General features: G+C 47.9%; 1 protein-coding gene across 2 annotated transcripts in view; it reads left to right on the forward strand.

Moving 5' to 3' along the window:
- EBF2 (EBF transcription factor 2) overlaps positions 1–15,599 on the forward strand; it is a 186,886-nt gene that overhangs the window by 502 nt on the left and 170,785 nt on the right. For both annotated transcript variants that reach the window (XM_045774104.2, XM_045774105.2), the window contains exons 2-6: positions 2,443–2,599; positions 3,627–3,690; positions 3,989–4,044; positions 4,538–4,611; positions 10,709–10,777. In XM_045774104.2, the coding sequence (XP_045630060.1) occupies positions 2,443–2,599; positions 3,627–3,690; positions 3,989–4,044; positions 4,538–4,611; positions 10,709–10,777 (420 nt within the window). The remainder of the gene's footprint in view (positions 1–2,442; positions 2,600–3,626; positions 3,691–3,988; positions 4,045–4,537; positions 4,612–10,708; positions 10,778–15,599) is intronic.

Raw genomic sequence — 15,599 nt, forward strand, 5'->3', positions numbered from 1 at the left:
ACGGTCTCGCAATTATTACGTTCTTAAAGTCTTTTCATCGTTCCCCTTCTCGCTCTCACCGTCTGTCTGTCTGTGTGCCCCCTCCCTCTCCCCCCATCTGTCGCCCTGGCCCCGCGCGCTGGAGCTCGACCTAGGGCAGGCAGGTCGCTGCAGTCAGGGGGACACTTACCCGCAGCCAACACTCGAGTTTCCGAGCTGCCTGGGTCGTTTGTGTTTCTCCCCCACTCCTTCCCCACAGACCGCTCTTTGGGAAGAAAAATAAAGTGGCATCCAACGCCTGCCCTTAGTCCTGCGATGCGGGCCCCGCCGGGAACCAAGCGCGAGGACGGGAGCAGCGGCGGCGGTGGGAGAGCCGGCTTCCCGGCGCCTCCCGGGTTTCGCCACGCCGCTTTGCAAGCGCCTCTCCTCCCGCATCTTGCCGGGTGATTCCTGAAGGCCGGAAGCCCCGCGGCCAGATGGCGGCGGCGACGCGAGGAGTGGCAGAGGCCGGAGCCGCTGCTGGGAAGGCAAAGCGGCCGGGAGCTCCAGGGCTGGGGGCAGGCTGGAGGGTCCAGGCGCAGAGATAAAACAGTGGACCAGACGCACGGAAGAGGGGGTGAGGGGAGAGAAGAGATTAAAAAGAAAAGACGAAGGAGTAACAGTAGAAAGAGCCGCAGAAGAAGAAAGGCGAGGAGAGGAGACGGGCCGCAAACGCAGGGATTAGCAGCCTTTAGTTTTGCTAGTTACTGAAGTTGACTTTGTTTCTAAGCGTCCGCGTGCTAAGATAATAAACACCCTGTCTAGGGTGCCACCCCACGAAGACATTCTGGTCCCTTTCCCTCATCACCACTACTGAGCTGGGATTTGAGGTCTCCGCGTCCTTGCCTTCGAAAGACAGCCTTCCTCCCACAAACCCCAAAGAGCCCACGAACTTCTTCCCACGACTCCAGCCTTCCTATCCGCTCTCCTAGCCATCTCCCTCTGACATCACGCAGAGAAATGACTCCTTTCCCAGACAGGCCACGTCTCCAGGTGTCCCGGGTAGAGCGAACCAGCCGCCACCCTTGGAGGAGAGGAGACCGGGGCGGTCCGCGGCTCCCTCCCTTCTGCCGTAGCCGGGGGCGCTCCTATATCCCCCCTCCCCGCCCCCGGCAGACAGCGCGAGACAGAGGCGGCTTTCCGCCGAGGTCTGGGGACTCGCAGGGCTCAGGAGGAGGGAAATCAGGCAGCTTCGCAGAGCCGGCTCCGAGGCGCATTTCCTTAGCCAAGCACTTTCAGACACCTCCTCTACTTTTCTCCTTTACCCGGATCAAATAATTGTTAAACGTGGAATAGGAAGCCCGAGTGGCGGACTCCAGCCAAAATTTTACGCCATTCAAAAGAGTGAAAGTGCTCGCGCCCTAGGGTACGAGGTCCGGAGATCCCAGCGCCGCGGGGCAGCACTGGCCATCTGCGCGCTCGCCTGGGCCCTGAGACTTCTGTTAAATGTGATCTGGCGGCTAGTTTGTCCCCGGCCGCGACAGGTCTGCAGGGAGGTGTGTGCACACCCTCAAAACGCTCGAGGGCGCCTCCCGGGTCCTCCAACATGGGTTTCGCGGTCGGCGGGTTTGGCTGGCGCCGCCGGGAGATGCATCTTAAGCGGGGATCCCCTTGGCCCCAGGCGAGGACGCTCTCTGCCTCTTAATAACATTTTGCCTTCTCCAAGCGCAGCAGTTCTGGGGGGCGGGGTCCCCAGTATCACTTCGTTCGCAGTGGCCCGCGATCCTTGGTCCCAGGGATTCCACTCTGCCACTGTCCCGGGCACAACTTTTCGGAAGAGCGAGGGAAGCGGGAGGAGAGGCCTCTCCCTGTAAGACCGAGGCTTGGGCTCTGGGTTTCCCGCCTGCCCCCAGGAGGTTCCCCACCCACCAACTTTTGGAGAAAGCAAAGAGGGCGTGTAGTGGGCAGTAGCAATAGGTCAGATAACTCCAGTGAAGATGAAGGAAAAGGGTCACTTCTTCAAAAGTAAGGAGCCATTTATTGCCCTAACCGGGGTGCCTAGTTCCAAATCCTAACCCAGCCAGCGGCTCCACCTGAGGGTGAAGATAGGGGGGGGGTCTTACGGGATAAGACTTGGGCCGCCTCCTTCGGGACTGCTTTGGGCCTTGGTCTACAGCCGGGATCCTTTGGTCTCCACTACAGGCTATGAGCTGCTGGGCGCTGGGACACCCAGAGGCTCGAACAGCCAGCAGTGGCGGTGCACAGGGGCGTTGGCCCCGTCAGCAGACCCCTGTGGCTACTGCAACTACTCGGAAAGAGTCCCCTCTTCTTAAACTGAATTGCAAAAAGGTCTGAGGGGCCCAGTACTCTGGACCCGAGACCAGGACCCTTGACCCTCCTCGGTATTTGTGTGGGCACGTTGGTAACATGGTGTCTTTCTCTCCTTCCCTCTGTCCGGTGTCCCTCGTGTCTCTTTCTGCGCAGCGGAGTCGCCCTGTCCCGGGCCCACTTTGAGAAGCAGCCTCCCTCCAACTTGAGGAAATCCAACTTCTTTCACTTCGTTCTGGCACTCTATGACAGGCAGGGGCAGCCAGTGGAGATTGAGCGCACAGCCTTCGTTGATTTTGTGGAGAACGACAAAGTAAGCAGAGGTCCCCCTCTTCTCCTCATGGCCTAATAACTACCTCCTTGCAAAGCACTAAAGATTCCATCTGTCACTCGTGGCACTTTTCCACTCACATCATCAGGAATGATAAATCGAGGCTTCTCGCCCCAGCCTCTGAATCAGTTGATTTCTGGGCACCTCCTTCAGTTCCAACTCCGGTACCACACGCTGCGGGGGCACGGGCGGCTCTGCGTACCGGACTCTGGGTCATTAGCAGAGCCTGGTCATCGACTGACCGTGGAGCAAACACCCTTCAGACCAGAGCATGCCCTTCTCCGGGTTACTTTTTGTTATTTTGCACCTGCCAGCACTGGCAGAGTGGAGACCCAGAGCCTAGTCTTGGCCCGCCTTCCCCGTTGAGCCTTCTCTCCCACTTTTACTCCCCAGTGCAGCGTCCACTCCTGACCCGGGCTTGGCTTTGGGGGCTGGATTCGATCTCAGATGAAATGGACGTGTGAGGAAAGGAAAGTCTCTTGCCCTCTCTGGGCCTGCGAGCTTTAGGGCAGGAGCTTCCTGAGGCTCCCCTCGAATCTAGGCCTGGGTCCCTGAGCTTGTGGCCCCAGAGTCTCTAGTCTTGGTGGGATAGAGCCAAATGCTGCCCTTGCAAATGACAGGTCCCTGCATCTTTCTGCCAAGGGAAGTCTTGGGGCTTCTTAAGGATGGACAGAGCCCGTTGGGTTGGGTGGGGCCTGTTTAAAGGCATCCTTGGCTCAGTGTCCTATTGTCACAGCTTGGGGGGGTCACACTTCTGAGGACATTTTTAAGCAGGAGGGACAGAGGGGTTGGAGAGGGTCAAGTGGCCTGAGCCACAGCCAAGTTTCAGAGGTTGACCTCGCAGACGTTCCTGCCCTTTGACCTGGGGCTGGGCAGGGGGTTCTTCAAAGCTGCTGAGTGAGCTCGAGAAAGGCTGCGGGAGGCGGTGTGGAGCGCTCTCTCTAGTTTTTCCTTCATTGGGTGGGGGGTGCTGGAAGGCAAGGGACTCGAACGCTGCCTGTCTTTTCAGGAGCAAGGCAACGAGAAGACCAACAACGGCACCCACTATAAGTTACAGCTCCTCTACAGCAATGGTGAGCGCCTAGCGCCGGCTGCGGCGCCCGCACGTTTCTCTTGCTAGAAGGGCAGCTGACCACGTCGCAGTCGCTATCGGGCAGCCTCCACGCCAGGGGAGCGCAGGGCTGTGGGAGGCTCGGTCAGGGCCAGGGGCGGGCAGGCGGTCTTTGCTCCCAGGACCGCACAGCCGGAGTGCTTGCCCGCAGTTGGGAGGCTGGAGCGGCTGCCTGGGCCGCCGTCCCCACAGCCAGGATGGGTTTGGGTGCCGTCAGCGGCTCCGCGGCCCTTACCTGGTGCCCGCCCCCTCCCCCGCAGGCGTCCGCACGGAGCAGGACCTGTACGTCAGGCTCATCGACTCGGTCACCAAGCAGGTGAGCCGGCGGGTCCACCCGTCTCCTCTTCTCCGGACCACCCCCCCCCCCCGCCCCCTCTCCGCCGCCTGCCCCTGACCTCTGCCCACCCCCCACGGTTTCCTGGGTCAGACTTCATATGCCTCACCATATCAACTAGCACATTGTCCAACCTGGAGAACAATTTTTTGTTTCTTGTCCTGTTTCTTACTGGTTGGGGTTAGGGTAGGGGAGCAAGGGGGCGAAGAGAGGAAGCAATTGGTGAGAGATCCCGTCCCCCCAAAATTCGTTTTTGCAGGAAATATGTCCTCACTAGGGCAAACTTCTCTATTATACTTTCACTTGAGTTAATCAGGCCACAGCTCAGGTTCTGTGCTAACTCTAATGAGGCAGTGGGCGGAGGGGGAAAAACCAATTCTGTGCTTGTTCTGAAGTCCCCTTTCCTTTGTCTCTCCATTGCCGTCATATCTTCCCTTCCTGCCCTATCCTCCCCACCACCCCCACTCCTTTGCAGCCCATAGCTTACGAGGGACAAAATAAGAATCCAGAAATGTGCCGAGTTCTCCTGACGCACGAAGTGATGTGCAGGTAAGGGTCGCTTTTTCCTGCGGGCTTTGCTGGAAAGCGGGGCGGTGAGCCGCGCTAGCCGGCTTGGTGCGTCCCCGGCATTGACTTTCAGGAGTCCTGGCTCCAGGGGAGGGAGGCCTTACCCTGGGGGCTGATCTGCTAGAACTCCCCCTTTAAAGGACAGATTCTTAGAGCATATCCGTTAGGACTCCAAAAGGAAACCCAGAAGCACTCAGAATTTCACCCCCTGGCATCTCAGGAGTTTCCTCCGTTATGACGAGGAAGTTTCTACTGTCCATCGGTCAGTGGTAGCGTGGGGAGAGGCCAGGCAGCCCTCGGCCAAGTTTGGGGTCTCCAACTTTCCCTGAACGGGTCTCCACCCGAGGTCCACACTGCAGGTTCCTGCCTGTCCTTCCCGCTCTGGGTAGATTTCCAGGAGGGGCCACTTGTGGAGTACGGAGTCAAAGTACTGGAAAGACTTGCAGTCTGGGAAAGGGAACCCCCACCCCCACCCCAGCCTCTGAGGCACCTGTCTGTGATGCGGAAGGGTTTCCTTCCTCCTGGGATGCTGCTTCTCCAATGATTTCACTTGTCAGCGAGAGTTTCTGAGGTCTGGAGAAACTACTGGGAAGAAAGAGCAGTTCCGTTGACCGCTAGTGGAAGAGGCTGGGAGAGGACCCCAGCAGGGGGGTCCGGAGCAACAGTTGGATTCTGAGCATCAAGTTGTGAGAGGTGTCTACTCAGATTCCTTCATTTTCCCCTATCTTCTTTCTGGAGACCAATCATTCCATTTTGAGTCCTTTCTTCTGCTTGTCTAGAAGAGAATTAAAAATTAGAAGAAATTTATCCATGCACTTAATTATTCATTCTTTCAACAAACGTTTGAGTATTGGGGACCCCCACAGCAAACGAGAGAGAGGCTATAAAAAGGAAACTCTGGAAAGAGGTGGTTATTTTACTCTAAACGTTTAAATGTCAAGTCCATGCATGTTTTTCTTCCTCCCAAATCTCGTACAGGAGAGAAAGTCTCAGTTCTTCCTTACTCTCTGCTGTTGCCCCAGTGAACGTCCGCCAGCTCCAGACTCGCTAGTTTTGGGTAATTGCAGACGATCTGATTTAGTTTGGACTGTTTTATGGGCAGCTCCCAGCAGCCCCGGCTCCCTCCCAAACCAGTCAGAAAGAAACCATAACAATCAGCCATGTTTGTTTTGGTTTTGACCAAGTATTAGAAAAACAAACTTTGCCAAATGCAAAGTTCAATTCCGCCAGTGGCCTGGGTGGAGGGGAATGGAGCTTCCCTGCCCGAGTAGCTGGGAGAGGCCATGGGTGACGGAGTGAGCAGATAGCCACTCCATTATCCCAGGGCCCTTGATAGATTCATTCAGAAAGCAAATGCAATTCCAAGAAGAACTTGCATGTAATACCTAGATTAAATAGTTAGAACACTTTGATTTGGTTGGCTAATTGAAGGACTTTTTTTTTTTATCCCTCTTTATACTTTTAAATGTCTTTGTTTGGAGAGATTATCTTCTTAAAAGAAAAGAAAACAAATGCCCAAACTGGCCCATTGTCTGATGAATTATACCTATCACTTTAAATAACACTCGCATGCCCTATCCAGCTGTAGTTAAGGCTGACATTTTTATTTTTAAGCCCAATCAAATCCTCCTCATTTTATGCTGTTTAAGAAACAGCATCAATTTTTAAAGCCTCTAGTTTAGTCTGCATTAGTAACACAATATAAAAATTTAATGTACTGTAACTTCTCTGCATCTGAGACCCGGGAAGACGCTCTGCGATTTTCTTCCCAAAAGTAGAATTTAAAACAAATAGTAATTATGGGTAAAGAAATGATCCATTGGATGGGTACTGTGTATGGAGTGTGTGTGTGTGTGTGTGTGTGTGTGTGTGTGTGTTGGGAGATAGCTGGGATGGTGACAAATACTGGGTGTATCCAGAGGGGAAGATCTCAATTTGTCAGCCAGAGTTGGTTGATTCTCCAGTAAAGGAAGAAAGTTCCTTCTCCCACATTTTAGGGGCCAGGGAGAGCAGTCAGTGATTGAGGGATGAATCAGATGCGCTGTTCTGAGGGGTTACTGCTCACTCTTAGTTCCCTTTGCGTGGTGCTCTTGAGCATACCTGCGAATTTCCCTGAATGGTTTTATGTTCTGTAATCCTTAGGAAAAAAAGCTCATAGCTTGGCGTTGAGCTTTCAGAGGGAATAAAATAAAATCTCTTTAGGAATAACTTTTTCTCCCTTCCCCAGTTGTCTCTGTTCCTCTCTTCCCTGCTTTAGTTCATTTTGCCAATTATTAGCAAGGAGAAATCTAGCTGTTATGTTGCTGCCAGCCACCCCTGTGCCCTCAATGCTCAGAGGGTTAAAAGATATTATAATTTGAACAGAAGTCGTCTCAAGGCCTACAGCTGGCTAATAACAGAGTTGTATTGAGCGCGAGCAAACCCCACAGCTGTGACTTTTCGCCACAAGGCGCAGGCTAGACAGGGCCCTAATCAGATGGGCCAGCCGGGCAGTGGGGCCAGTGTCTTTATCGGCCAGATGGTGTGAATTTAGACACTTTTGTTATGCAATCGCAGGGAGGAGTTGGGGAGAAGAAAACAAAACAAAAGCCACCATGCTGTGCGCTTATTTGAGTTTGAAATTAGAGACAGATTTTTGAAAGTTGAGGGTTGAATTTTAAAAACGATTTTGGAGGGGAAAGGGCACATTCGCTTGTCTTGAGCAGGAGTTTGACTGACTGGACACCCTGTGTCCAAGGCTGGGGCTTTTTTCTTCTCCAACCATCCCTTATCCCCCTTTTTTCTTCCTTTCGGAAAAATGCAGGTAAGATTCAGGATTGGGATGCAATTTTCCATATTCTCCCTGCCTCGTCCCCAACTTGGTTTATTTTGTCTCTTCCCCTCTCTAAAGACTGTGTGAGATGGGGAGGATCAGAGAGGCCTGTAGTGTTTGAGGGGAAAGGTCCTCTGAGTAAGAATTAGACTAAAATAAACCAAACCCAGCCAAACTGTGGAGTGGAGGACCAACCTGCCTTTTCAATCATTAGGGAGAAAGTCCTTCTGAGCCTCTCCGTGATAGTTAGGAACACAATCAACCTAGTACCAAGTTCAGTTTCCTCTTCTCTTTGTTTATCTTCCCCCTTCCTTTCCTATTTTACAGTCTTGCTCGGTTTTAAAAACACTTACCAGGAACTTCAGACCTAGAGACTTGCTAATTAGAAGATAACCCTATTAAGCCTTTTCTCTCAAGTAGCCAAACCTGACGTTGGTCGCACAGGCTTTGTCTCTACAGCAAGGGGAGAGGAGAATGGAGTTTGTTATCTCAGTAATTCAGGGCCCTAGTCCTTCAGGTTCATCATGCACACATCTGATCCCAGAGTGATTGTTTAGAGACCATGGATTCATGAATGTCCTCCACTTTCCACTTCCCCTTGCTTATGTTAATATTACCGGCATGAGGATGGAAAGCCGTTTAAGAAACCAGATTAAAAAAAATAACTAGGACATCTTGATGAGAACATTTCTTTAAAAAAAAGAAAAGAAAAGAAAGGAAAAGAATTAGTTTTGCCTCACCCAGAGAAATTTTGAGAAGGGCTCAGTTGGAGCACATGCAGTCCCCCTCTATTATTTTTATACCTTTACTATTTCAGTCCGGCCACCAAGTGAGTGTCTTCTACATATTTTCTGTGCTATTAACATTAGAGATTATACTTAAATACGTTATTGTTGGAACATGGAAGGTTGGGTCCTAAAGTGTCTCTGCATTTTTCTTTGAATATCGTTTCCTTTACCGATGAGATTCTCCACATTGTATTGCACTGGCACCAGACTTACATTTTTATCTGTTTTTCTTCTCCTTCAGAGAAAATCCCCATGGAAAGCAGCTGAATTCAGCTGAGCAATTTTGCAAACTTACTCGGCCTCTTCAGAATCATTCCTTCTCAAACTAAACAGATTGGCGCATCCTGACAGTCGGTGCTCTCGTAATTAAATTGTACTAGCATCGCACACATATTTGGGTTAGGCTGACACACTGCTGATGTCAAAGGGGAGTCTAGCTAGAAGGTCTTTAGGTAACAAGCATGCCTGGGCTTTTGAAATTGTGTTGCTAAGAAAAAAAGATTTGCCTGAGCCGCAAAGGTATTCTGCTGACATCAGCAACGGAAATAGGAGAGGTAGGAGAGGGAAATGGGTGGTGGTAGGGAGTTGGGAAGAGAGACAAGGGCTTTGGGAGGTGGGAAAGCAGCTGGCCAGCATTTTTATTGGTGTTAATCTTGGGATGGATTGAAATTTTAAAAGTTAAGACCCAATATAATTTCAAAGGCAAAATATTATTTCAGAAAGTCCCCAGTGGCAAACTCTGGTATTTAAGAACATTGAGACAATTTTTCTTTTACTTCCTACTAATTTGATTAAATTTCTTAAAACCTCCTGGCGCTCATTTGGTGAAACTTGTTTAGCAGCTCTCCAGTCTGTCTTGCTCTTTGAGAAAGGTAGAATGGGTCGCCGGGTAATCCCACACATCCACACATCCCTGTAGGAGCGAAGATGAAATTTTACAGTTTTACAAAGACTTCTTTATTCGTTTGTTTGTTTTCAATTCTGTGGTGGACCAGAGAGGGCAAGTGCACTGGGGAGAGCCACAGAGTAAATCTGTGTCTGGGCTGATGGTAGGCCTCGCAGTCCCTGCTGCCTTGTGGCCTCCCTCTTTTCCTTGTTCTGTCAGCACTTCCAAAGAAGGCTTGGGGATCTCATTGCCTCACGGGCTTCCTAAACTGAGAAGGGACTCTGGAGATAATCTAGTCCAGTATTTTAATTTTATATATATGAGGTTGGCGAAGCCCAGAGGGGTTAAACAGATTTGACTACATTCTGGTAGCTGCTTGGTGACAGCGTTGGGTGGGACACCAGAGCCCGATGCTCACTTCAGCAATCTTCCCATTGTGTTGCTTCACTCTCAAACTTAAACAGATCAGGGGAAGGGCAGTGCTGACATCTGGTTTGCTTATTGCTAATGTTTAAGAAGCATAGTCTCCGACCAGTGTGGATGGTTATTTTTCTTTTTTTTTTTTTCTGTGCCATGTCCAGGCTACATTCTTAGGCAACTCCTGTTGATGGTAGAACATGTGTTTGAATGAGCCAAGAGGTATTCAAGAGACTGTGGTCCTGGTGGCAGTGGGCAGTGACGAGGGGACATGATTTTCCAGTGCTTCCCTACCACCCAACTTCCTTTGCTCTTGTCACATCTGTCTAGGTCTTTCATATAGGCACCTTTGGATTGGAGTATTTTGCTCTCTGCTTAGGTCAGACTGAGTCCTTCCTATCTGCTGTAGGATTTCTTCTCTCTCCCCCTCCCAGATAACTCCACAAACCTTTCTTGGGCATCTACCAGGCACCCAGCACTTTGCTAGGTGGAAGTCTTGAGGGGTAGCATCTTCAAGATGGGACTTACACAGGAAGTCCCATTTCTGTTCTGGACTTTGTGAAAATCATGGGAGAGATTATTTTACAATTCTCTCTGCCTCATTTTCTCCCTAGTTTAAAATGTATACCATGGTTCTGGTCTTCCTCCTTCATCTTTAGAAGATGATAGAAATGGGTAAATAAGTGAATGTTTATAAAGTACACTGAGTTCTCTGGAAAGATGTTATTATGTACATAAAGTTGATAACCACCGGGCAGCTATTCTTGGTCTATTTTATGAATTTTCCTTTCCCTTCTCTCTTCAAATATTTATTAAGATGCAAAGATCTAAAAGATACAATCATAAAATCATTCAACATGGAACTGGAAGTGACCTTATAGATTTAAAATCCAAGTCCCGTGGTTCAGAATACAAGTATGGCTCCTGGGAAAGTTGTGATTTGCTGAGAATTACCCAGTTAAAAGCCATAGAGCGAGAATTTGAGAGAGCATCTTTGGGCTTGAGGTTCAATATTGTTTTCAGACATGGCCATAAATTCTGTGCTGGAGCAACTGAACACTAAGAGGCTACCTAGCACATTATAATTTTTGTGAATGTTTCTATGTTGTATGCTCATTGTATTTTCTTGATTTTAACAAATTTCTTTTACTCTCTTGGTTCCTTCCCAATCCACAGTCGATGTTGCGAGAAGAAAAGTTGTGGGAACCGAAATGAGACTCCTTCAGACCCTGTCATCATCGACAGGTAGGGGGAGAATGTGATTGAAACAATCATTCCTGGTTTCTTTCCTTTATGAATCTCCACGCTGAGTACTGATTGCTTGGGATTTGCCATAAGGTTGGTTTTGGGCTATCTTCAAGACAAAGCTAGTCCAACATGTGTTTTCTTGTTTTGGTTGGCCTTTCTGGGAAGAAGTCAGAACCATCCTTTCTGAACATGTGTCTCTAAATCTATGATGGGATTCTTTTCCAGGTGCACTGATGTCAAGCTAATAAGGAGTATGTGGATGGTAAAGGATGCCAGCTCTCCTATCTGGCAGAGCTGGGTCTCAGTAAGTTTCTTGGAAGAGACAGTGTACCCCAAGTTAAGAGGCAACCGCTTTATCATTCTCAGTGATTGCTGTTGGGTTTGAAGACTATCAATTTAGATTACAGTTTAGGGGATTATGACAAGCTCTCTCCTACACTGAGGAAGATTCTGTTCTACCACAGAGCATTGCATTCTGGGTCTTATGTTATATTCAGAGTGGGAAAGATTCTCTGGGACAAGATGCTAATTCATTGAAATGTGATTTAGGCATCCTCAGCTGTCTGTTTTTGTGATTGGAAACAGAACTTACAAACCAACGAAGAAATACCAAATTAACTTCCAGCAATCATGTAATTTTTAAGAAATCCCCTATTCCCACCCCTAATTTTTTCTCTTTCGTTAAAAAACGGAATAATTCCCTATTGCTTCTTTCTTTGGGTTTTCTTGTTTCTAGCCAGGTCCTGAAATGGATTGGAGAGACCACAGTCTCCAAAGTTGTTATTCCAATATTCCAATGAATTCTCAGTTGGGAGAATGGAACCTCTGGCATTCTTCCCAGAAAGCCAGCTTGGTTTCTTTGTGGAAAGTATAGCATAGCCCTAGGAACGAGGAGGCTGGAATCCTGATTCTGTCCTCACTCCTGACCTTGGACAAAGCACTCAGCATCTCTGCTCTTCAGTGGTACAACTGAAGGGTACTGTCTGCCACTCTAAGTTTTAGGAGGCTCTGGAAGTGTCTATCCACGGCAGTTTTCCAGTCTTCTCTGAGATGCTTGGAAGAGGATGATCAAATGTAAAATGTTTGTTGGATGTGTGGGGTGCCTTTGCCATCGTAGGAAGTTCAGGTGAGACCCATTTTAGGGAGCGGTTTGGAATTTCCTTTTCGGTTTTGGCTTTTCTTTTTTCTGAAAGTGCATAGATACTCACAATGAAAGGGTTGTGAGAACTCTCTGGGGTCAGCCATCTTCCTCATTTGACACACGAAAGACTGGCCCAGGACTGCTGACATGACTTGCCCACAATTGCACAGCTGGGTGGAACAGAGCTGGCTCTAAACACAGCCGTCTGTCCTTCTCGGCTCGTGCTCCCCTAGCTGCCACAGCCTCCCTCTCCCGGCACTGTCTGTCCTGACTTATGTGTTGATTGCACGTGGCCCCATTTCCCAACTTTCCAGGATGCCCTCAGGATCCCCTGGGGGAATCTGAAGCATATGAGAACAGGCTAGATGCAGACCCAGTCCTTTCTGGCGTGCACACTGACCTCACCAATCATCTCTTCTCCACACACTTTTGCTCCCCTTTCAAGATGGTCCTCTAACCTCATGACTCATACCTCTTCTCTTGTCATAAACACCCCACAAACCAGCTTTAGAAATGGTTGCAAACCTACAAATGCTAAGCTGCACCTTACATTTCATCAGCACACATCCTAATGACTCCGCACGGAGCAGTTCTTACTCTGAGAATCCGCATGTAGCCTGCACCTGTGGATAAAGCCAAACATATTTACATTTTCATCCTATGTGATACACACATTATCTGTAAAGAAAGTAGTCTTTCTGCATCTACACAGAGAGATTTTCAGACTAGGTGCTCCATTGTTTGTGCTAGAATGCCTTTACATTCTTCTCAGAAGGTGGACATTGTATCTTGGCTGCATATTATAGAGCTTTATGTGACTATGGCATTTATTTTTTTTACTATACTTTGCACAATAAAACAGCCCAGTGATATCTCTGCATCACTTGAAATATGTGTTACTTTCGAAATGTTGTACATCTACATATGGAAACGTACATATCCAAGGGTACAGGCAAATTGGCCATCATCAGGATTTTAGAGAACCCATTTTATTATAAACATTTGCATTTGTTCTGCTTACTCACTGTAAGGCTTTTGTTTGAAGACATTGCTCCCTCTGGTCTTACTGCTTCTGTATATCTTTGGGGCTTACCTTCGCCTCCTTCCCTTCCTTGTGGAAGTAACAGGAGATTAAGTCAGGTTTCCATTTGTTGGAAGTGGGGTGGGTGGTTTGTGTCATTCAGGGGTTTGGTTGAGTTGTGCCTCCAGTCCCTGTGTTCAACGTCTGCCAACTTGGAGACGTTGAGATCCCCCATGAGCACCAAACGGGTGCAAAGTAGTCTATTTTGGATTTCCTCTGAGTAAATATAGAACTCTCTGCTTTGCCCTTGTTCCTATAATGCCAACTAATTATCTCCTCCCCCTGCTCGCTCAATCTAACCAGATGCAGTTAATTTACACTGTCTCTCTTTGAGTTTTCTCACACAACAGGCACACTCCACTCTGGCTCCAGGGAAGTCTGTTTATTCCCTTGGATTTGTGCATGTTCAGGGGAAGGGATGGGGGGGGGGCTCAAGGGTGGTTCCCAAACTTTTCACCACAAAAGACCCCCTTCTATTATTTCCCTTGGCTAACCCAGCATTTTGTAAGATTTTGCCTGCTAAACTGCAATTAACAAGTAATCATTCAGCTGTAATTCCATTTTTATTAATCAAAGACATACAACAGAATGAGAAGGAGAAAGCTCATTCCAGAAATGCCCTTGATCTCATCAATGGCCAATCAGAGGTTTTGACTGCGATGAGACAACCAGTGTTACCACAGTGACTCCATAGACTTCCAGCTCAAATACAAAACAACTTGACTTTTCCCTTAGCCCATCTGACCACATCCTGGGCAGATACTCAGTTTCCAACAGGCTGCTTGAAATACGAAAAATAGCTTTTACTACCTTGTGACCCCTTCATTGAGAATCATTGGATTTTATAACAGAGCATCCCTTATAGGAGATTTGGTTCTTCATTTCCTAAGACTTAGCCCCAGACCAGAATTTTTTTTCCCCTACTAAATTATTCCCTGCCTTGACTTCTCCAGAAGCTTAAATTTAATTTTCATCTTCAGCTGTCTTTTCAGCATGCTTTTGTGAATTCTTAGGCAGCCACACACCCCTCTCCAAAAAGCCAGGTCAACACACAGCCCAGCAGGACTTGCTGCTGAATCACGGGCTCCCAGCAGAGCCTTCCTTCTGTGTACAAATGTGTGCGTGTGTAGAGTGGCAGTAGGGTTTATCAATTTTTAGTGTAAAAATCCAAAGTTCCTATTTGAAAGAAAAAAACTCCAGCAGAACAGAACAGAACAAAACCAACAATAAAACCATAATCCTTACTTTGGTCTTCGGCCTAAATCTTGTCTATAAAGATCTATGTGTGGTAAATAAAAATAAAAAGTCCCAAACCTGATTTACATTTTGTGATTTCAGAGCTAATCCAACCTTGTTTTCGTGGGCTGTGTTCTTCTCAGACACTCATCCCTGTGTGGAAACCTCTTCTGAATTTCTACCGAATCTCTGGGGCTCTCAGGATAATCTGGAGACCAATCTGCGGTGGTCCATGGGAAGGGTATTTTAGGGACAGTTTCATCGATGTAGGAGAGTGGAAAAGAGTCCTTACTGTTCCAGTTCTTGTAGCCCATAAAGTCAGATGGGTGGCAAGGGCAAGAGTTCTTTTTGAGTCTTTGTAGACACTCTGTGTCCATCTGCATGTGCATAGTGCTATGATATTTTCTCTTAAAAGGGCAGATCAACCTATGTTTCCCATGCTAAATATCCCAGTCTTTGGTCTTGGGACATTGGTCTCCATATTTCTGAATTCTGTTTCCATTCAATTTCTGAATTCTGTGTGGATGGATTTTTGTTTATTTTTCAAGAAGCCAGACAAACAACACAATGAACCTCATTCGAAAGGTTTAATTAAAAAGATCTGGCGTATAGGTACCCATGAGGGGTTTTCCTGATGTTATCTTCCTTTTTTTTTAAATAAATTTTTAGTTGTGGAAAAATACACTCAACATAAAATTGACCATCTTAACCATTTTTAAGTGTGCCGTTCAATGGTGTAGGTACATTCATATGGCTGTGCAGTGAGCGCCACCATGCATCTACAGAACTCTTTCATCTTGCAAAACTGCAACTGTGTCCCCATTGAGCACTAACACTGCACTCTCCCCCCACCCCTAGCCCCTGGCAGCCCCCATTCCACTTTCTGTCTCTATGAGTTTAAGTACTCTAGGGACCTCACATAAGCAAAAGCATACTGTATTTGTCCTTTTGTGACTGGCTTATTTCACTTAGCATAAAGTCCTCAAGCTTCCTTCGTGTTGTAGCATGTGTCAAAATTGCCTTCCTTTATAAAGCTGAATAATATTCCATTTTGAGTATATCATATTTGTTTATCTACTCATCTGTCGATGGACACTTGCGTTACTTCAATCTTTGAGCTATTCATGAACAATGCTGCTATGAACATGGGTGTACAAATGTCTCTTTGAGTCTCTGCTTTCCCTTCTTTTGGATATATACCCGGAAGTGGAATTGCTGGGCCATATGATAATTTGAGGAATGACCAAACCATTTCCATAGCAGCTACCTCATTTTATGTTCCCACCAACCATGCACAAAGAGCCCAATTTCTTCACACCCCCATGTTATGTGAAATTTTCTTCCTTCCTTCCCTTCCTCCC

The sequence above is a fragment of the Ursus americanus genome, chromosome 13 (assembly GCF_024610735.1).
Source record: "Ursus americanus isolate L20-20 chromosome 13, mUrsAme1.1.p, whole genome shotgun sequence".
Lineage (NCBI taxonomy): Eukaryota > Metazoa > Chordata > Mammalia > Carnivora > Ursidae > Ursus > Ursus americanus.